Raw genomic sequence first — 24,084 nt, 5'->3', positions numbered from 1 at the left:
TGAAAACTCTTTCACTTAAACTTTTTGAAGATTGTATTATGCTGTAAAGAGAACACTAACAACAACCAGCTGATTTAAAACAAAGAAAACACAAAGAGCAAGTTGACCAAAGCCAAGAGCAGCTAGCTTATCTACTGGGAAGAGAGGGAGTCTCTACTGAAGGACTAAAAAAAGGAGCAATCTAAAAATAGCCATCACTTTGAATGGAATCCAGATGTGAGCAACATAAAGCGAACAGAGGTGAACTCTCAGTGTGTGTGTCTTTGTCCTTCATAAGTTGTGCGCAGGACCGAATGAGAGGGCAGTGAGCTCTGGTGGAAGGAAGTGAGCCGCAGAAGTGAAGCGAGTCGACTTGAAGGGTGCTGTTTCTCTCTGATGTTCCTCCACGGCTCCGTACAAAGCAGCTTTGCTATAAATACAGTCCTGCCCTGCTTATAGCTCATAACCGCAGCACTCCAAACACACAGTCTGCTATTAAAGACCTATTTTAAGGTCTTTGAAGCTTTGACATGGATACCAAAAAATGACTTAGAAACACAGAAAACGGACACACGCAAACAGACACTAATTAGCGCGTACAGGCATATATAGGCCATAAAAACACTCCCACGTTTGCGAGGACAAAGACTAGTGGAGCCACCGTCTGAGGCTGACACATAACAGCACAATTAAAAGAGAAGAAAGGGGGAAAACAAAGCGGATTAAGAAAGATGCATGTAGTGTGTTTATGCTATCATGCTAATACTAGCGTGGCGTGCTGAAAAGCGTGAGAGAGGGTCCGGGGATGAGGGGAAATGCTGTAATTGCTGTAGATTAGCAAAGGAGTGGCCGATGATGCTGCGTTGGGAAGGGAAAAGAGGCCAACACAGCTCAGCAACAGGAAACGGTCAGAACGGATTACCACAACAATAGGCCGAAAAGCTCACAAACACCACTAAAGTGCAGAGAGTGAGTGAGGGAACGCTGACAGAAATGGAAAGAGGTGTGGTAAAAACAGCACTAAGAGTATATGGGAATATATGTGTGTTTTTCCCCCATACAACCTTAAAAAGAACGGCTTGTATTGGCGTTGATGGTTGCATTAAGAGCCTTCAATATAAAAGGAATAAAGGTTTTAGAGTTGCTTCCAGAAGTTAGTTCCAGTTTAAAACAGTTTAGTTAATATAACAATTCAAACTAGTAACTGCTGGCTTATTACCTGCCAACTATTAAGATGTTAACTGTGTATTAGTACCTATGAAATATGATTTTATTTTATATCCTACCCAATACTACATAGGCAATATCTAAAACCCCGCAACCTTTTAGGCTAGTCAAGGCAAGTTATTTTATATAGCACATTTCATACACAATGGTAATTCAAAGTGTTTTACAAAAAATAAAAAATAAAAGAAATATGAAAATAAAAGCAACAAAGAATTTAAAAATTATTAGAAACAGAAAAAATATGTTAAAACAGGTCTTAAAGGAATGAAAAAGAAAAGAAAGACATAATAGTGCGATCTGTTGGACATAGCACAGTGCTCATTCAGTAAACAGTCATTTTCAGTCTTGATTTGAACGTGTCTAATGTTGGAGCACATCTGATCATTTCTGAAAGCTGATTCCAGCAGCAGGGGCGTAATAGCTGAAGGCGGATTCACCCTGCTTTGACTTTCTAATTTACTTGATCTACTAATGAAGTAAGGCATCTGTTGGGTTTGTATTTAGTGAGCATATCTGTAAAGTATTGATGTCTTTGGCCATTTAGTGATTTATAGACAAGTAGTATCATGTGCTTTGATTTTCTGGTTCTGGTCAGAATCCTGGCCGCTGCATTCTGGATGAGCTGTAACTGTCTGACTGTCTTTTTGGAAAGGCCAGTGAGGAGTCTATTACAGTAATCCACCCTGCTGCTGATAAAAGCATGAACAAGTTTCTCTAAGTCCTCACTAGAAACAAAGCATCTAATTCTTGCAATGTTTTTGAGATGATAGTATGCTTATAAATATTACGAAGCATCTAAATTTTAAAAGGATGGCTTATAAGCTTTACTATACATACTATAAGGTATGAGGTTGTTGATCAATGGAATATTATGTTTACTCTTCAATATAGTTTTATAATTTATATTTAATATAGATTTTTTATTTAACATTGTTAAATATAGTTTATTTATTAGACATCCTACCTTGAACACAACCTTTAACATGCAAAGAACCTTTCAGTTCCACAATTGGTACATACAGCGTACCAATTGTATTTAAAAATTGTATTTGTTGGTAACACTTTAGTCTAGCCCACAATTCACATTATTAACAAACCACTAACTAACACTATTAACTTAATAAACACCTAATTAGCCATTAATTAATAGTATCTAATAATTATTAATTTATTAATAGTAAGGTGAGAGTTGGGTTTAGGTTTTGGGTAGCGTCATGCAGAATAAGATCATACTTTATTACTACCAATGAAGAATTAAAATCTTAATAATAGGCTGGTAATACACCAAAAGTTATTAGCATAATTATAGCCTAAACTAGGATTGTACTTATTAAAAATAGGCAGGTAATATGCCAATAGTTAATAGCATAAATTATAACCTAAACTAGGATTTTACTAATTAATAATAGGCAGGTAATATGCCAATAGTTAATAGCATAAAACATAACCTATAAGATTGTACTAATTAAAAATAGGCAGGTAATACGCCAATAGTTAATAGCATAAATTATAACCTAAACTAGGATTTTACTAATTAATAATAGGCAGGTAATATGTTAATAGCATAAATCATGACCTATAAGATTGTACTGATTAAAAATAGGCAGGTAATACGCCAATAGTTAATAGAATATATTATGACCTAAGCTAGGATTGTACCAATTAATAATAGGCAGGTAATACTCCAATAGTTAATGACATACATTATAACCCAAACTAGGATTGTACTAATTAGTTTATTAGTTTTTATTATTTGATGAGTTATTGTTTTAGTAACTCTAGTACATTGACAATTGTAATATTCCTGCTATATTTGTAATGTTTATCATATGTAATAGCTTTTATGTGTTTTACTATTATTCAACAAACTAATAACTATACATTTATTTTAAAAAAAAGCAGTTTTTTGTATATGCCATCTATGATTTTCAACAATATTCGAAACATAGTCATTTTATCATATCCGCATGCCTATTTTTTTTCCTGTCAGCTGTCATTCCAGCTTGAGCTCATGACGAACATAAGTATTTTACGCTTTTTCAGTTTAGTGGTTAATTTGTACAAATTCAGTCACACTAAAATGTAAACAATATTTAAAATAACCATGGCACCAAACCCCATCCATAAACCTGTCATTGTGCAATGAGCAAATTATACTACTAAGATCATATAAATGATTACAAATTAGCCACTAAATCATAATAAGTCATGAATAGCCGTGAGATAGTGTTGGTCATTCTTATTCCAAGCTCGGGGTAGTACCTACTAAACAGTTTAGGGCTGTAAATGTGACCCTGGACCACAAAACCAGTCATAAGTGTACACTTTAGATCGACATATACTGTATACCTCACCTGAAAACTGAATAAATAGGCTTTCCATTCATATGTTTGTTAGGATAAGACAAAATTTGGAGGAACATGTATGTGAAAATCTGGAATTAAAGTGTCCAAAAATTGTCAGTTGACCTATACAATATATTTTTGCCTATTACCAAAAATATAACCCTGGCTGCAACATGATTTTGTGGTACACATCACATATTTTCTTGCCCCATCAGGTCTTCATATACAAAACAAAGAACCCAGTGAATGGCCAATTTGCTCGATGCTGCCTCTGTCTGGTCAGGATCTGTAAACGCATCCTCTCCCACCATGTGCAATTGGCATCTTCTCTGAATAATAATCAGAAACGGCACTATCCGCTCGGCTCGGTAACCTGGCTGAGAGGCTGTTTGAGTGATTACGCAGGTATTTAGAATTGTGAGCGAGTGTGTATGTGTTGCGCTGTCACTTCTCCCTGGCTGTTTGCAACCCAGCAGATGTTCTCCGTCCTCCCGGGGGGGAAGTTTGTTTCTCGTCTCCTCTTGGATCATCCAGTCCCTCTTTTGCGTTAACAAGCTGCCGCTCTCCAGTTAATAAGCACACGCTCTCCTGACTTCCATCCTGGCAGAATCTTCTCCGGCTCTCGCGGTGTCTCTCCAAGATGCCCTTTCTCTCTCTTCTCTTCGAGGACTCGCTCATCATAACCTCTCTTCAGGCTGAACACATCTGCCATAACAGCGGTGCATCAGATCACGCACAATGTCCATGCGGGTTCAGAGATTCATGAAATGCTGATAGAGCCTCCTGGATTTTTTATTCATTGAAGCCAAGACTAAATTGGCATTTGTTTTAAGTCTAGGACCAATAGTGCCAAATCATAGCCAGCTTGCAGCATGTGCCTGTTACCTGTGACTAGTAGCGTTGAGCAACGAATGAATATTTTAGTAACTATTGGAGATCCATTAAGGTTTATTTATTTTTATCTTTATCTTTTCAGGTTTTTGTTTTAAATTTAACGTTTTAGTAATTTTGTCTATATATTTTTGAAATGTCTCACACAAACATAGATCTGAGGGATCTATTAGGTTTGTATTTAGTGAGCATATCTGTAATGTATTGAGGTCCTAGGCCATTTAGTAATCTATAAAGTAATAGTACTTAAAAATCTATTCTGATTGTAACTGGGAGCCTGCATAAAGACCTAAGGACCGGTGTGATGTGCTCTGATTTTCTGTTTCTAGTCAGAATCCTGGCTGCAGAGCTCTGGATGAGCTGTAACTGTCCGACTGTCGTTTTTGGGAAGGCCAGTGAGGAGTCCATTACAGTAATCCACCCTGCTGCTGATAAAAGCATGAACAAGTTTCTCTTAGGGTGCTTTCACATCTGTAGTTCGATTCATTTGGTCCGGACCAAGGACAATAAATGATACATTGTTGCATTTTCTGCCGTCTTTGGATCGTTTTCACACCACACTTCTGGCTTTGGTCCAAACCAGTTGAAAAAAAACAAAATGCAGTCTCTGACAAAATCCACATAACTCATTAGCCAGATGTTGTTGAACATAGTTCCTAAACTGCTTATCGATTGGTCAGAAATCACGTGCGGAAAAATGCCAATGAATTTGTCAGACACAAAATGTTGCTTTTTACTATGGAGGGATGACTGCGCTGGCTGATTGGATCCCTGCTTTAGACAAACTATACATTTCGAGAATGAAGCGCGGCCGCGGCTGGAAAACAATGTTTTAATGCATCGCGTATCACTTCGGGAGGAGGCTAGAATTAATTTAGCTAAACTGCGACATGGTCATCTTGCGGAAATAATAACAACGATCCATCAGGTGATGTTTTTCCCTCTCTTTGTTGGTAAAGCGCTGTCAACAAATATTTTTCCTCAATATCCCATTATGCACTGCAACTGGATTAGTCCGAAGTGCGACGCGGTGGCGCAGTAGGTAGTGCTGTCGCCTGACAGCAAGACGATCGCTGGTTCGAGCCTTGGCTGGGTCAGTTGGCGTTTCTGTGTGGAGTTTGCATGTTCTCCCCGCGTTTGCATGGGTTGGCAGTTCATTCCGCTGTGGCAACCCCAGATTAATAAAGGGACTAAGCCAAAAAGAAAATGAATGAATAAATATATATATATAAAGTTTGATTGATTGATTAAATACCTTTTTAGTTTGTTTTTACATTGTTGGGACATTTCTTTAATTATTTTTTTGTGTGTGCTAGAATATACAATTTGTGCAGTTTACAAAATGTTGCGTCTGTGGGAAGTGCCCATAAACATAGTGTGTGTGCATGCCTGTGTGTCTGTATGTGTCGTGTCTACATGTTTGTAGTAAATAAATATTGTTTTTATTCTTCATTCACACATATAAGGTTAAAACATAGCAATTGGCAGAATATTTATTCATTCATGATTATTATTAGTTTTTACACTTGTAAAAAGTTATTCAACGCTTCAGTCTGGATTCCTATATATAAGATTGTTTTGTTCATATTAATCATGAATTAATTTCTGTGTCATGACTCATAATGTAATGCTCCTTGATACCAAACTTTTCCCAACCAGCCTGGATTATGTAAAGTAATATTAGCCCAAATTAATCTTTTTAACACATCGCCAACCAGTTCAAACCAAGGTTATGAGTATCCATAGAAATTCATGCTCGCCTAAGTTGGCATTTTCAGCGAGGACGTCTGTGAATGTGATAAATGTGAGAGGAATTTTTTTTAAAGTCTGAGAGTCATACTGGATCAGTGACATTTGGATCACATTTAATACCCTTAAAAAACATTTCTTTCCTCTCTCTTCAGATGTGCATGACAGTATGGCGAGGTTTCGTGCTGTCGGGGTGTGGAACTACACCATGTTGACCCTGGCAGAACACGAGAGGGTTTTGTATGTGGGCGCCAGAGAGAACATCTTCGCCCTGGATCCCAACGACATCAGCAGACAGCTCCGACCACAGGTATGTTCAGACAAGAAAAGGCCTTTTTTCTAGTATTGACATTCAAATGGCTTCCATTTATGGGTTCCGCCATATAACGGTATTGACGATAATCGTGAAATGTAAGAAATTAAACATTAATATTCATTTAGGATGTTATAATATATTGATAAGGCAGCACATGGCTCAGTGGTTAGCACTGTCACCTAACAACACTGACATTCGAGTCCCAGCTGGGCCAGTTAGCATTTCTGTGTGGAGTTTGCATGTTCCCCCTGTGTTCGCATGGGTATCCTCTGGGTGCTCTGGTTTCCCCCACAGTCCAAAGACATGCGCTATAGATGAACTGGATGAAATGATTTGGCCATAGTGCATAAGTTTGTGAGTGAATGAGTGTTTCCCAGTACTAAGTTGTGGCTTGAAGTGCATCTGCTGCGTAAAACATTTGTCAGAATAGTTAGCGGTTCATTCCGGTGTGGCGACCCCTGATAAATAAGACACTAAGCTAAAGGAAAATTAATGAATGATAAATATATTGATATTGGAGGACACCATGATGTTTAAAAAGTAATAGTACACATAATATGATGCATAAATAAATCCAGAGGGGTATGTTTAATTCCTATTCCACACCAGAGGGCGCCCTCACACAGAAAGTTCACAAGCAAGTATCAAATCTCATAGAGTAATAAAACTGGTTCCTGGTAATCTTCGAAATGGACGGATGTATCAAGCTATTGTAGTTAGGGATGGGAAGTTCGGATCATTTTACTGACTCAGACCTTTGAGTCTTGTTCAGCAAGGTGAACGAATCTTCGAAACGAAGTGAAAAAAATCTTAAGTCATTTCGTTTAATTTACCAAAATATTATTCAAATGTTACGAGTTGCTCCCAAACTCATCTACAACTAAACTAAACGTTGATCACACTACAAACAAGTCATAACTAGAATGCTATAGGAAAGAGTAAATAATGATGTATTGTTTACCTGGTCTTTTATCTATGATTATGTCGACTCACCTCTTCTGGCAAGTCTTCAAATTTGAGTCCGTTCACATCACACTAACAGTCCCATATAAGCTTAACCAATGCACACAGTCTGAGCCAAAAGGAACCATGATTAGTTTACCATTCGAGTCTTCTGGTTTTTGAGTCGTTAGCTCATCACGTGACATCATTTAAAGAGATGCCTCAAACCCAAGGACTCGAGAGATGAACGGAACAAATCTTTTTCTGGCTATAAATGCATATGATTGGCTACTGTCTTTGACTCAAGCAAAGTCAAACGAATGACTCGAACCTGATAAAAGATTTGAATAAGGAACTAGTCTTTTACTCCACCTGCTCAAATGTACGCATGCGCAAATGAACGAATCACTCCCTGAGAGGACTCATTGTTCTCGAATCATACAAAAGATTCGTTCAAAATGAACGAAAAGTTCAAGAGCGAGCCATCACTAATTTTAGTATTGATGAATAAAAAGCAGATACAAATGTTTTAGCTTAAAGATAATCAAACATTTGCAACAGTATTATTTCATTTATTTGTATTCTTTAAATAATTTCAGGGATTTTCACAACATCGATGTTTATTTAAAATCCAATACTAATCGATATTATTACTATGTATTACTCGTTCATTCATTTTCTTTTCGGCTTAGTTCCTTTATTAATCTGGGGTCGCCACAGCTAAATGAACCGCCAACCTATCCAGCATATGATTTACACAGCGAATGCCTCTCCAGCTGCAGCCCATCACTTAGAAACACCCATGCACTCTTTCAAACACATACACTACGGACAATGTAGCTTATTCAATTCACCTGTACTGCATGTCTTTGGACTTGTGGGGGAAACCGGAGCACCCTGAGGAAACCCACGCAAACACGGGGAGAACATGCAAACTCCACACAGAAATGCCAACTGACCAAGCCGGGGCTTGAACCAGCAACCTACTTGCTGTGAGGCGATTGTGCTACATGTTTAACATCCACCTCGTTTTGTGATAAAAAAATCACTTTAGTTCAAGTTTGAGTATAAACTGTAATGACATTTTCATGATTGTTTTACTTTGATGCTGTGCTAAGCTCAAATTATATCATTTTAGTTTAGATTTATTTTACCCTGTTACGTTTAATTGTTATTTTCGTATTCAATGGTGTGATTTATTAGCCAAACAAACAAATTAGTTCTCTGGATTTGCTGTTAATATGTGCAATTTGAGCGAAATGTTTGTGTTTTATTTTATAAATGACTCATCTTTTAAATTTCAAACGAGAATATTATGATTTCATGCAGATATTATGATGTAAATATAAAATATGCCAGATTTCCAGAATTGTTTTTCTTGTATTCAACTTCTGAACAAAAAAGAAAATATTTTGTATTAAAATACTGACATTTTCTATTGAGAAATTTTCTAAATGATAGTATTCCTATGATTTTAGGACATAAAAGTAATTCATTTATTTTTCTTCAGCTTAGTCTCGATATATCAGAGGTCGCCACAGCAGAATAAACCGCCAATTATTCCAGCATATGTTTTACACAGCAGATGCCCTTCCAGCTGCAGTCCAGTATTGGGAAACACCCACACTACATTCTCACATGCGTGCACGCACACACACACACTTTGACCAATTTAGTTCATCCAGTTCACTCATAAAGCCTGTCTTTGATTATGAGAAACCGCAGCACCTGCTGGAAACCCACACGAACATGAGAAGAACATGCAAACTCCACACAGAAATGCCAACTGACCCAGCCAGGATTCAAAACAGCAACCTTGCTGTAAGATGACAGTGCTAACCACTGTGCTGCCTTAAAATATAAGAAGTTTATAAAATGAACTGAAAATTCATTCATTCATTTTCTTGTCGGCTTAGTCCCTTTATTAATTCAGGGTCGCCACAGCGGAATGAACCGCCAACTTATCCAGCAAGTTTTAACGCAGCGGATGCCCTTCCAGCCGCAACCCATCTCTGGGAAACATACACACACACATTCACACACTATGGACAGTTTAGCTTACCCAATTCACCTGTACTACATGTCTTTGGACTGTGGGGGAAACCGGAGCACCCGGAGGAAACCCACGCAAACGCAGGGAGAGCATGCAAACTCCACACAGAAACGCCAACTGAGCCGAGGATCGAACCAGCGACCCAGTGTCAGTTTTTTAAGTTTTGACTGTCAGTTTTTTAAGGATTTCAGTTGTTATAGCAGTATATCCTTATCTTGAATTCCTTTGGCTCAACAATGGGGAAAAATCTGATATTGTGACAGGCCTACTCCCACGCAACCAATAAATACTAAACCGCAAGCCATCAAGCAAAAAGGCCATTAGCATTTTATCATTCAAAAATATCAGCATTTAAAAATGACTCACTTTTTCAATGCCACAGCCATTTGTAGTAAATTGCCAGTTGCGGCAGTCAATAGCGAGTGCATGTTTTACATGCAGAGTGCTGTTTGCTCGTAAAAGTCATGTCTCTTTCTCTCTTAGATTGAGTGGTCTGCTCCTGCAGAAAAGAAAAAAGAGTGTGCAGCGAAGGGGAAGAATAACCAGGTACCGGCTGATGTTGCATCCTTTATGTTTTAACAGCTTTATTTTGTCTGCCTTCACCGAAATGCATTTACTCTCCCTCCATCTCACCTATTTTCTCTTTGTGTGTCTCTCTCTCTGTCGTCGACGTCTTTGCAGACTGAGTGCTTCAACTACATTCGCTTCCTGCAGAGCTACAATCACACGCACCTGTATACATGCGGGACGTACGCCTTCCAGCCCAAATGCACCTACATTGTGAGTGCGCACTCTTGTCTTTGCCTCAGAAATCCGTCAGACCCACATGATAAAGTGGAGTGGGCTGTGATATGATGGAGAAACTAAGTGTGTGTGTGTGTATCTGTGTGGCATCCAGTGTGTCAAAGTGAAATATATCAAATGGAAATGAGGTTGGGTTGTCACGCGGTGTGAACCGATGTGATAAAACAGCATCAAGTGGCTTGTGTGCTGTGGTACATGCGCTTGTTTATTTGCTTATTCATATTTTATACTGTATTAAATATCATATTTATTCACCAACTGGTCATCTTATTTGCTAGTCCCAGTTTATCCATATTTTGTCTTGAAGGAACGCTGCACTTTTTTGGAAATGACTAATTTTACAACTCTTCTAGAGTTAAACAGTTGAGTTTTACCATTTTTTAATCTATTTAGCTGATCTTCAGGTCTGGCAGGAGCACTTTTAAGTTAGCTTAGCATAGATCATTGAATCCGATTAGACCTTTAGCATCTTGCTAAAAATAACGAAAGAGTTTTGATCTTTTTTTTTGATCAAGTGCAAATTTACATTAGATGTCGCCTACGCTGTTGTTGTCAATTGGAAGGAATGAAGGCCCGTGCACACTGAGACGTTTTTTGCTCGCGTTTTCCGTCGACGCCTCGTAACTAAATAAAGGGCGTCAATGTGATTGTGCACACTAACGCACGAAACGGCAGGCGCAAAATCGTCATTTAAAATAAAAACGGCTCATGCTCGTTTTTTCTCCACCAATCAGATCGGCACTTTTGCTCACGTGCACGCAGCTGCTGAAGTTACTGTAAACAGCACTTGAAGGCGCTCAAGCGCAAAACTGTCAATGCGAGCGCACATTGAAGAAGATACCCAGAGGCGATATGAACGTGGAGCTGCTTATTGCTCTGTGAACAATAATCATTTCTTCATCACTAGAGCTGGAGCTGCTGCTTGAACCATCTATGCTTGTTCGAGTCACCAGTAACTTTATAAACAAACGTGCAAACTTCCTCTCCTCCTTTTCTTCTGTGTTATAAGCGGGTGTCAGAAGCTTAAAGTTGTGCAGCGCCATCCAACGTCGAAAGAGTGATTTAGCATACTCTTCAGCTTGACACCAGTGAAAAGCGCTTGGGTTTGAAAACTGAAAAAGGTCTCGTAAAACGCTGATGATAAACGCAAACTAAAAACGTCCCGGTGTGTAGGAGCCTTGAGTCAATAGAGCCGCCATTTTGGTGCAGGGTAGCACTCCTTTGAAATGAATGTGAGACCATAGATATAAACCCCGAGCCATAGATATATACAAATATATACATATACCTATGATCAAGAGTTTTCCCGGTGGTCAGTATGCAAATTTTTTTTTTAAATTACGAAAATTATAATTGAACATCACTTTTCTATATCGATGGACAAATGACCGCCGAAAAAAAGCGTGTTTGTGTACATGGAAATGTATCATCCTTCCTCCCTGTTAAATTTGATCTAATCCATGTCCTGAAACACAATACCTCTCCTGCTTTTACTTCTTATTCTAATGAAGGGAGCGATTTGTTTGTGAACAGATCTTTAATATGAACGATTCGTTTGAACCATCGATATCAACATGATCTTGCAACATTCTTGAAGGGCAGGCACTGTTATGTTATCAGGCACCCTTATAAGTTACTTCCAAAACTAGCCATTACTTCACCTAGCCCACAATAATACAAGTTTCTTGCACCAACGTCTTGTTGTCATATTTCATTTGCGGATTTTATTCAACAAAACTAGCATAAGCCTAGCATTTAGTGTGAGTTGGTGTTGGTTTGCCTTTTGGTGAATGCAGTAAGTTACTGTATTATCATCAATAACGTGACTTGTTTAGCGCAAAAGTTTGTAACATACAAAAACTTTAAAAAACTCAATTTCACCTATGAAATAAAAAACAAAATTACATTTTGTGTTCTTTGTTTCCTCGTTACTACACCTGTACACAGTGCATAGTATGCCTGACGTCACCCATAGGTTTCTAAAGAGCGCAAATGAAGCTACAACCGTCTTCAATTTGTTCGCAAGTCAACACACCGACTGGGGCTGACCAAAAAGGCGAAGCTTCAGTGGAGCTATAGAAACCTGCTAGCATTTTGCTTAGACAGGCTTTTCTTTGGAAGAATCGCTTAATACTTCAATACCTGGGACTCGTTTGTGTTCTGACCACATGTGCTTGGTTGTATACTATATCAATAAAGTGTTTAGTCTTTTTAAAAAAACAATGTTGTAATGCATTTTAACTAGAGAAAAACACAAATTACTTAAAATACTTCAAATATGTGTTAGTAAATGCTAAACATAAAAGGCTATTTATGAAATCCAGGCAAAACACTGTACGGCAACATTTCACATGATGTTCTAGAGCCTACAGCTAATCAATCTGTCAAATTTTGGAGTGCATAACAGGTCTAAAGAACATTATAAATGATAAATTATCTTAAATAAAACAAACACATTTATAGAGATGGTATATGAGTATATAATTTCCCTCACCTGGGAAATGGAGACCACTCAAATGGTTTGGGAGCACAATTAAGTGCACATAGCATGCTATATTATCTAATAATTGTAGGAAATAATCCCAAAAGGCAATTGACTGTGTAAAGCCACATAAAACAAAACAAAAATACATTGTATATGCTGAGTTCAGTGGCTAATCAGCCGGAATCAGCTGATTTGATGAGACAGCGAGACCTGTTTGTCACTCAAGTGACCACACCCTTTATTAATTAAAAATAAAAATTAATTCACCTACTCACAGTTGTCATGAAGGGTAATATTAGCTATATGAACCAAATCCATCTTCTGTACCAGTCTGTAAGCATGTTTTTATCAGCTGTAATTTAAAATTACAGTCAGTCAACATCTGGATTTCTTGGACCCAGCCCATAAAGGTGAATTGATGAATCGCAGTTTCAGTTACTTCCGTATTGGCTTTACGAGGAAGAGCGGGAGGTTGCCGCTTAATACATTTATACTTAAACCAATTCTGATCCTGAACTGCATCTATTTTAACTGAAATACACAGAAGTTAGCCAATTTTTAAGTGCTGCATTTTATCATTGCAGCTATGTTGCCTTGGGACGGCAGCAAAGTTCCTTGATTTTTGCGCCAGAATGAGAGTATAGTTCCTAGCATTGGAAAATTAAAAAAACTCATCTGTCATTTTTAGAGTGATGCTAATGGTCTAATCCGATTCAATTATCTATGCTAAGCTAAGCTAAAAGTGCTCCTGCCAAATCCAGAGGTCGCTAAATGTACGCAAAGATTTGTAAAACTCAACTGTTTAACATTAGAGGAGGTGTAAAATAAGTATATGTTCCAAGAGTGTTCCTTCAATCTTTTGTTACATCAATTGAACTAATACTAGACACAGTCATCAGAGATTTGGGTCTATGTTGACATTGTAGTATTACACAGTTGGTGTAAAAATGTCAGCTACACATACAGGATGTGAATCTCTCAATCCTAAATGTTTTCTGTTGGACTTAGGTGACTGTGAAGGCCATTTGAGTGTTATAGTGGACTCACTGTCATGTTCAGAAAACCAGTTTGACATTATTTGAGCTTTCTGACATGATGGATTATCCTGCTGGAAGGAGCCATCTAAGTGGTCCTAAGTACTAAATGGCACAAAGTGTCCCAAAGAAATTCTACCACACTATTACACCAGCAGCAGAACCTGAGCCATTTATACAAGGCAGGATGGATCCATCCTTTCATGATGTTTACACCAAATTCTGACACTACCATCTGAATGCCACCGCCAAAATTGAGACTTATCACACCAGACAACCTGTTATTCCAATGTTCTATTGTCAAAAGTTGGTGAGTCGGTGTAAACTGTTGTGTTATTTTGTTGCTTTCAGCTGACAGGAGTGTCACTTGTTTACTCTTCTCTTGCTACTACTGTAGTTCACCTGTCTTCAGGTTTGGTGCTCAGATAGTATTTGTTTTTATAGTCCCACTTTATATTAGGTGGTCATACCTAATATGTACTTGCAATGAAATTAATAATTTGTTGTAATTTACTTATTACAGTACATAAATACATGTTTTTACATTGTGCTTATGGTTGATTGATTGATTAAATGCCTGCATGTAACTACATCTGTTGACCATCCCATACACCTTAAACCTACCCATACCACCTAATCTGTCAAGAGCATCAGAAGTGTTCTATAATACATTATGAATACAGTTAAGTACATTGTATTTGTATTTTTGATGTATGTATATTGTAGTTAATGCCACTTAATATAAAGTGGGACCATTTATATTAGTGTTTCGTTATTATTAATAGCTCTTATTAAAAGGTTTTTTAACCCAAAAATGAAAAATCTGTTATCAATTACTCACCCTTGTGTTTCTTTCTAATCTTTTCTTTCATTTATTTATTTTTTTGACAAAAAATAAGTGAATGCACTTAATTCGTCAAGGATAAGACAATACATTTTTAAAAAACTTATTTCCCTTGTGGTCCTTGATGTAAAGTACAGATTATATTACTCTCGGAAACAGGACACTACATTATAAAAATAAACACAAATACAATTACAAATAACCATTAAAATTTACTGTAAAATCCACCAACATATTATTGTGCTTGAGAGCCACACTGTAAAAAAAAAAATCCGTAATTTTCCAGTTTATTTTTGGCAGCTGGGGTGCCGAAAAAAAAACATAAAATAACGGCTGTTAAATTACAGAAGTTTACCATAAAATAACAGAAATTAAATTACAGAAATGTCCTTACATTTAAATTTCTGCTACCATAAATTTCTGTAATTCAACCTCTGTTATTCTACAGTAAATTTCCATAATTTAAAGTCCATTGTTTTACCCCAGCTGCCAGAAACAAACCGTAAAATTACAAATTTTTTCACAGTGCAGCTTTTAGATTTTGAACTAAAGTAACCACATTTGTAACACTTTTAATATCCACAGACAGTTTATTCCATAGCCAAGAATATTTAAGACCAATGAATATAAGCAGTTTTAAAACAACATAATGTAAAATCCATAAGACTTCGCCTAGTTTTATAATAATGTTGCTAGTTTACCATTGATAAAGGTGCATTTAAATAAGAGGGTACTTTATTATTCATAATGTTGTATACCATTTTATTTTTAATATTGTTCCAACACAAATCCCAACAGAACACAAATTAGGATATCGTAGATGAAATCCAGGAGCTCTCTTATATAAATCCCTCCATATAAAGCAATGGTCTTAAGACATTTAAAGTACAGAAAATGAGCCAAAAACATTGTTAGAACATTCCAGTGTTGTCCATTGGTTCAACTGTAATCATACGAAGCTCCAAGAACTTATAAGATCTTATATTTTGCACAACCCAGGCTCATTCTAATTACGTACCCCTATATACATTTCTGGAGAGAGCGAAATACGTCCCAGGAGCTACGTTTTTCTGCAGTTTTTGTTTTCGCGAATTCACCAGAGTTTGTTGTGTATGCTTTTTCAGATGTCAAATTTCTCTCACGAGTGCCATTTGTGCCTGCTGTTTTTTGCGTAAATCCACCAGAGGCCACTGTCGACTGACTGACTGACTGATCCACCCTCCCCCTTCCTTAATCCCCAACCAATAGTGTTTTAAAAAGCAGAGATTGACCTGCACAGCCCCTTTAATAAACCCAAAAAAAGCAATCCAGAAAAAGAAAAGCCCTCGCCTGATTTTTACCATGTTTTCAGATTTTACCACATACTCACTCTGTTGTGTTCTTGTTTATTTAATTTTTTCGATTTTGTTTTTGTCTTAACCGTTCTTTACTGGACTTGAACTCCGTTGTCTTATTCAACTCTGCTCTGCACCACAAGTTCGCTAACGTACATATCAAGCTACCGCACAAACAGCAGAAAAGCCATCCATACAGAGGAATGGTCAACTGGTGCGCGTGAAAAGGAACGGCGTCATACCATTCTGTAGCATTCGTTTTAAAGATAAAATGCAGCCATACAAAGCTCTGGCTACATAATTCGCGATCTCCAGAAATGTACATCAGAATGAGCCTATGTTGGTTTTGCGTCAGGTCAGGGTACGCTTTTACTACAGGCAGTACGATGTATTGCTTTTAGAGTCACAAGGCTCATATTTCCTGTTGTAAACGCATACAATATATAGCTTTACAAAATAGTTTTTACAGTTTCTTTTGGCACATAGAACTGTTCTTATGAAGTTTCGTATGACTATAGATGACTATGGACCATGGCTATCACTAGATGGTCAGAGAGCTCTCGAATTTAATTTAAAATATCTTAACATGTTTTTAAGTTGAACAAAGGATTGAAACGGCACAGGGGTGAATAATTAACAGCAGGATTTATATTTTTAGGTGAACTAACCCTTTAAACTGACTTTTGTTGCATTCTGTTGAAAATATGGCAGGACTGCATGATGCATATATGTGTGTGTTTGCACATATTCATGTGTGGGCAGGAGGGTGAAGCAAAAGGGCTCAGCTGCTGATGCTCTCCTCTAGTTGGCAAACACGGCCGGTGGCACAGTGTGTATGTAGGGTCATGCGTTTGTATGTGTGTGTGTGTGTGCTCAGCTCATTGCGGGACCGTTTCTGTCTTCCGTCTGATAGAATGCAGATCATTTCACTCTGGATAGCGCCGCCCTGGAGGACGGCAAGGGAAAGTGCCCTTACGACCCCGCCAAAGGTCATACAGGCCTCATTGTGGGTGAGTGCATGCATTTCCCTTGATCACAAACCTGCATTATTATTCCGGTGTCTTGTGTGTGGGTGTTCTTTTGTGTTCAGCGGAGCCCGTGGATGCGTTTATGCCTCCTCTCTTCCCACACTTGGGAGCGAACAGAGTCCCTCTTTAATATCTCATACTGTATGCTGTAGACAGGAGAGAGTGTGTGTGTACGTGTGTGTTTGTTCCCTGCTCTAAGCGTTCTTCTTTTCTAGACAAAGAGTTGTACTCCGCCACCCTCAATAACTTTCTGGGCACCGAGCCCGTAATCCTGAGGAACCTGGGACAACAGCATTACAGCATGAAGAGTGAATACCTGCCGGCCTGGCTCAACGGTGAGGATCAAAACACACACATAAGCAAAATATACTGTATGGGGTGCTGCTGAACCAGCTTCTGTTACGCTGGTGGCCATGACTAACCAGCTGATATAATATAATAGAAATTTTAGATTTCTTGGCTTTTATTGGTATTAAATTTGTGGGTATTTGTTGCTGATTTGTACTTTGGGAAAATATGTTAACTAACAGTTTTCATATTTTGACTTTCGTGTTTTTATTTTTACCCCTTTATTCATACTTTTGAATGCATTATGGGACGCTGATCTTTCTCTCAACAACTTTTAACCTTGAAAAGTTTTTATTGACATTTTTAATAGTTTAAAGTGATATATTGTCTGTGTATGTGTTGTATATTACTGTACAAAAACCTTGTAATAAGCTGCCAGTACATTTTCTGTTATTTTGCATACTTATATGTTATTTCTTAAGCATTATATTATTTAAAACTACTTAAATGTCAATAAAAGTCACTTTGTTAAACAGTAGAGTTGAATTTTCAACATTAAAAGATGACAGAGCAGAGAAAAAGCTCCCATAATGTGAACCAGTGCAGCAGGTTTCTTTCCCTATTTCAACCATTAGCCCTGCCGGTAATCTGGAGGATTTTAAACATGAGCGAACACAGCAGCACAGATAGTGATGTGTTTGAATGGTAACAAACTCAACTGATAAAAGACAAGGTTTGCCATTCTCAAATTTCGCACAGCTCTCCCAACAAAAATGCTTGCGGCAAACCAACAGCTTTGCTGTATCAGCCCTGACAGCATCACGGGGAAAAACATGCAACAAACCTTGTGGATCATGGAAATAAACACATACAATCCTTCATGAACGGCTAAATATTGCGTGCAGTGACGTGGTCTCACCCAGTCATCGGGTCTCACAGCTTGCCATGTTTGTCTTGCCTTCAGAAAGCATGTGCTCTCATGAAAAATGAAGAAGCAGGGTCTTCTCATAGGATAAGTAAACTTCACTATGAATAATAATGTGAAACCGACGCGTCATCACTCCAATAACAGATGCGCCATATGCCACCGATTTTGATCCCACCCCAAAAATTATTTTAAACCTGGAAGATTATATTAGCTGACAAAACATCCAAATTATCCAGTATTTACCACAATTAAAGTTGACAGGTGCTAACAATGTCTTAATTGATGCTCAACACACACACACACACACACACACATCAATCAAAATCTCAAAAAAAAGTACTTGAGGGTTTCTTGAACCTTTAAGCTAGTTAGGAGCCATGCAAAAGAACGGTCAAACCACCATTCATGATTATGTATCAAACTTTTTTTGTGCTGTACTGTAGCTCTCAGGCCTGGATTGGCTAATCAGGAGGACCGGTAGAATTCAGGCCTGTCTGGTTTTTGGCCTAGCTCTTTTGTCACTAGCTGCCTGCACTTGTACTGTAGCTTGAACCAAATATTGTCATTTAGAGATAATTTATGTGTTTATTTATTTATCTATTGCAGCAAATGACCAGTGAGCAGAATAACAAATGTGTGCAATAATTGGAAAAAGAAATGTTGGAAAAAGAAAACTAGGGTTATTACAACAAATATTGATTTCTCAAACCCTGGTATTGTTTTGTCTAAAAATAATTATAAACATGTCTGAAAACATGACACCTTTTAATTTTATACAAAAAAATGTTCTAGAAGATTTTCAGTTTAAAGTAAATGTCATGATTCATTTACAGAACAAAACAAAAATGCAAATCCAGAAAATAGTGACCTCTTAATAATTTTCATAGTTTAATATTTCTAGTTTAATATGTATTTAATTGAAAATAATTAATTAATTTGTTTGTTTGTTTTGTTTATTCAGTATATATATATATATAATATGAATAAAAGGATATTTATATAATAATTTAAAAATTCATATCATTTAACAGTTCACAATTTTACATGCACTACTGAATTAATTGGGTTCAGTTGTTCCTTACTTGACACAATCCTGTATTGTTTCAATATGCAAAGCTCATCTAGTCGTTGCCATAGCAACAGCAAGCTCAAACCTGGTTTGTTTAATGTAAACTGGATTATATTTCATCTCTGTGAGTCTGCCTCAGCCTTCGCATCAGCCTTCTCGACGCACCCTCTTCTACCAAAGGATGCCATACTTTAGCATTACTATAATTATTTTAATAATAGCCTAATTTCAAATCAAAATTATAATAGGCAAAGCTGTTTAGCCATGAGGGAATAATTTAGCTCACATTAGCTCTACGGTTATTCTGATTTGTATAATAGACGCTGTGCATTGGCCTTTGGTACTCGGTGTTCTCTGTCTGTCGTGCCATTAGAGAAGTCTACCTGCTCCTCTAACATAATAAGAAACCATTTATGATTTTCTTTTCCTTTTTTCCTCAGCCACAGAAGAATGCTGGCTTTTAAGGAAAGCTTTTATGCCATGACGCAATGGGTCTGTTAAATTATACGTTAGGTTCATCCGGATGCATTAACAGCTTTCATAGAAAACCGTTAAATATGTAAACATATGATTCATCAGCAGATTCCAGTCAGCTCTTTCTTCTTGTAGTTGTGTTGCTCATTTTTTGAAGTCCAGCAATTCTAGGAAATTTCAAAGAATTTGTCTTGTTACGTAAAGAACAGCATTTAATAAAAAAATATATAATAAAAAATTTTTATATAATATAATATAATATAATATAATATAATATAATATAATATAATATAATATAATATAATATAATATAATATAATACCCTTATAAAGCAGCTTTAAATATTGTTAAATTACAATATGAGCTGTTTGATTTTATTTTTGAAAAGTAATGACTATATTATGATTAACTGAAGTCATGACTCTAAATTGTCATTTAGTGTAACAATGGATAAATACAATACTGTACATATATATATACAGTTGAAGTCAGAATTATTAACCCCTTTTGAATTTTGTGTTTCTTTTTTAAATACTTCCCAAATGATGTTTAACAGTGCGAGAAAAATTTTACAGTATGTCTTATAATATTTTTCTTCTGGAGAAAGTCTCATTTGTTTTATTTAAGCTAGAACAAAAGCAGTTTTTTAATATTTAAAAGCCATTTTAAGGTCAAAATTATTAGGCCCGTTAAGCTGTATTTTATTTCGATAGTCTACTGAACAAACAATCATTAAACAATAACATTACCCTAACCTGCCTAATTAACCTAGTTAAGCCTTTAAATGTCATTTTAAGCTGTATAGATGTGTTGAAAAATATCAAGTAAAATATTATTTACTGTCATCACGGCAAAGATCAAATAAATCAGTTATTAGAAATGGGTTATTAAAACTATTATGTTTAGAAATGTGTTGAAAAAATCTCTTCGTTAAACAGATTTTGGGGGAAAATAACAGGGGGGCGAATAACTCAGGGGGGCTAATAATTCTGACTTCAACTGTAAATGTATAATATGTACTTAAATGTATACATTATTTTATATTAATATGTAATATTTTGCCAATATGTTAACTTTTTCTTCTCACAAAACTTTACTTGTATTAAATCTTATATAAATATTTCTGTGCATATTTATTTGTTTTGTAAATTCAATTTGCAGTCCAAATAAATGTGTATATATTCACACTGGTCAAAAAGTCTTAGGTATGAAGATATTAAAATAATCCTTACAGCAAGAATGATCCAAATTTACATTAATTTTACATTGAGACAGACATTTTGTAGAAAATATTTTTAAGCACCACAGTTTTTTTTTTCACCGACCAAAACAGCATAATTAGAATTATTTCTGAAAGATCACGGATTAATACAGACTAGACTAACATTCAGCTTTGCCATCATAGGAATAAATAAGGATAGCTATTTAAAACTGTAATAATATTTCACCAAATGGAATGTTGTTATTGTGTTTATCATCAATTAAATGCTGTGTGATTTGTACAGTTATAGTACAGTCACTATAACTGTACTATACAGTTATAGACAGAAATATTAGCCTTTCTAAATTATAAGCCCCCTTTATAATTTTATACACTTCACACTGTCAACACATTTTAAAACATGATAGTTTTACTAACTAATTTCTAATAGTAATAAAAACGTATTTTATCTTTTCCATGATGACAGTACAAAATATATTACCAGATATTTTTCAAGATACTAGTATGCAGCTTAAAGTGTCATTTAAAAGCTTAACTAGGTCAATTAGTCAAGTTAGAGCAATAAGGGTATTTGTACAATGATTTATATGATTATAAAAAAATATATAGCTTTAGCAAGCTAATAATATTGACCTTAAAATGGTTTTAAAAAATGTAAAACTGCTTTTATTCTTGCTGAAAAAAACAATTAAGCTTTTCTCCAGAAGAAAAAATATTATCAGAAAAACTGTGGAAAAATTCCTTGCGCTGTTGAACATCATTTGGGAAATATTTGGAAAAAAAATTAATAATAATTTTGACTTGAACTGTATGTGATCTCTAGACACTAATTGCATGTTTTCAACATCAAATCTGCATATGTATTGGAAGAACTGAATCAACCAATTATCACAAATAAAAGATTTTGTCTACAGCGTATTATGAAAGCCGTTGGGTTTTAAACAATGCACAGGGGAACAGAACCCCGATCTCTCTGAAATCAGCTCAATAAACAATGGATACTCAAGATCGTTTATCTGTTTCATCAAGTAATCACCAGCTCCTTATCTAGAAAACGCTGTGTCCCCAATTCTAACACGTCCTTCCATATCTGCCCCTGGTTGTCTGGTACAGAGCCAAACTTTGTGGGTTCGGCGCTGGTCCGGGAGAGTCGCAACAGTAAAGATGGAGATGACGATAAGATCTATTTCTTCTTCAGCGAGAGAGCGGTGGAGCTGGACTGCGACAGTGATCTGACTGTGGCGAGGGTGGCACGGGTGTGTAAGGTAAGAACAGAAACTCATATACAACTCATATAATCTCATATACAACATCAATGTTGACCAGATATATGGCTGTTGAATGAGGAAGACATTAAAAACGAGGGGGTTGTAAGTTGACGAATACTAATAGTGAATTAAATTACATGAAATTATATTTTGTTTGTCTTAGCATTATTAATGTAAGATATATGTATAGAATAAAACATTATATCCTCATTTAAATGGTAATGTATGGTCAATTAATGCCAATCTAATCCCAAATTGTGAAGCCCCAATAATACTGGAATTGGAGTAGATTCTAGTTTATTTTCATATGAAAAGACTGTTATTCGAGAACTCTGAAGTTGGGAATGTGCTTGATTTTTAAAACATTAATTGACATAATTTGTCATCTTTAAGTTTCTTTCTTCTGTTGAACACAAAAGAAGATATTTAGAAAAATGTCAGAAACTGGAAGTCATTAACTTGCATAGTATTTATTTTCCTACTATCCTACTATGGATGTCAGTGGCTACCAACTTCCAACATTCTTCGAAATGCGTTTATTCCCATCTAAGGGAAGTTTTACCTGTCTCTAAACATTGTATTTCGAAAAGCTCCAACTATTCAAGATAAACTTGTGAGAAGCCGTCTCTCCACTAGGAATATTTGGCTAACTCAAACAACAGGAAACTACAATTGTGGTAATTGCAATCATTGTGATAACATGCTTAAGACGAACATATTTAGGGATCCAACATCAGGCTTTGAAACTACATTTGTGGTATATCGACTGGAATATTCGTGGCTTCGTGCGGATGCTTTTACATTAGAATAACTAAGAAAAAATTCAAATTGAGATTAGCTGAGCATAAAAATGCAATACATACTTGTAATCCACAATATCCAATAGTTTTACATTGTAAAAATCAAGGTCACAGCAATCCCAGTTCAATAAAAATGGTTGGTATAGAGCATATTTTTAATTCTACAAGGGGATGAGAGAGGATAAAAAGATCAAAACAAAAGAGAGACGTTTTGGATCTATACAATAAATGCAACTAGACTTCCAGACTTAAAAGGCTTGACTATATATACATATTTTTGTGGTTTTATTCTATAAATCGTCACCTTGGAATTATAAGGTTAGGCGGCAAGAAATCAGAATGAAGACGTCCACCGCTTGATAGGAGTTCAGAGAACACAAACCTGTGAACTTTGGTTCCGACCACAGTTGTTCCCAAGTGTTTGATGATTGCGGTCGCCGGGTTTCTAATTATTTATAATGTTTTCTTACAGGAACATGCATTAAATAACTTACTGGCGAACTACTGATGTTCATTAATTTTATATAAATGTATCTTTAAAAAGCAGGAATCTCACGCGATGTGACAGTACAAAACAGTAAAGCTGCTTCAGGATATTTCAGACATATGGATACATATTGGATAAATAGAGCAAAGCCAAACCACACGCAACTTGATCTTCCATTGTTAAATGAATTTGATAAGAAGTGCACAACATTTTCACGCTAGAAACATGTTTTATGCAGGAATGTAACTGATATGCTGCAACGGCTCCTTTAAATACAAGATCAATGTAGCAAGTTTTGACGCTTTCGCCGCCAGAGCTGAAGGCAAACAGCGTTGTCGCCAGGGCGGTCAGAGCGACCTTGGACGTTCTCGCCGCTTTCGGTGTGAACGTATGATAACGCCCTATTCACACAGGGCATCAGCGCCAGCGCTTCCCATTCACTTTGAAGTCGGGACTTGCTCAACTTTTCAAGCGGCGAGGGAAGCATCAGCCAATCAGATTGCTGTATGCAAATACA

At 36.5% G+C, this 24,084-nt stretch overlaps 1 protein-coding gene across 18 annotated transcripts in view; it reads left to right on the top strand.

Annotated features, from left to right (window-relative positions):
• sema4c (sema domain, immunoglobulin domain (Ig), transmembrane domain (TM) and short cytoplasmic domain, (semaphorin) 4C) overlaps positions 1-24,084 on the top strand; it is a 656,757-nt gene that overhangs the window by 613,152 nt on the left and 19,521 nt on the right. For 17 of the 18 annotated variants that reach the window (XM_073950580.1, XM_073950578.1, XM_073950581.1 and 14 more), the window contains 6 exon segments: positions 6,347-6,501; positions 9,986-10,048; positions 10,184-10,282; positions 16,917-17,013; positions 17,247-17,366; positions 22,126-22,277. In XM_073950580.1, coding sequence (XP_073806681.1) covers positions 6,347-6,501; positions 9,986-10,048; positions 10,184-10,282; positions 16,917-17,013; positions 17,247-17,366; positions 22,126-22,277 — 686 coding nt within the window. 18 annotated transcript variants of the gene reach the window in all.

Source organism: Danio rerio, chromosome 5 (assembly GCF_049306965.1).
Source record: "Danio rerio strain Tuebingen ecotype United States chromosome 5, GRCz12tu, whole genome shotgun sequence".
Taxonomy (NCBI): Eukaryota; Metazoa; Chordata; class Actinopteri; order Cypriniformes; family Danionidae; genus Danio; species Danio rerio.
The sequence above is the reverse complement of the archived record's forward strand: the minus strand, read 5'-3'. Positions and strand labels throughout refer to the sequence as shown.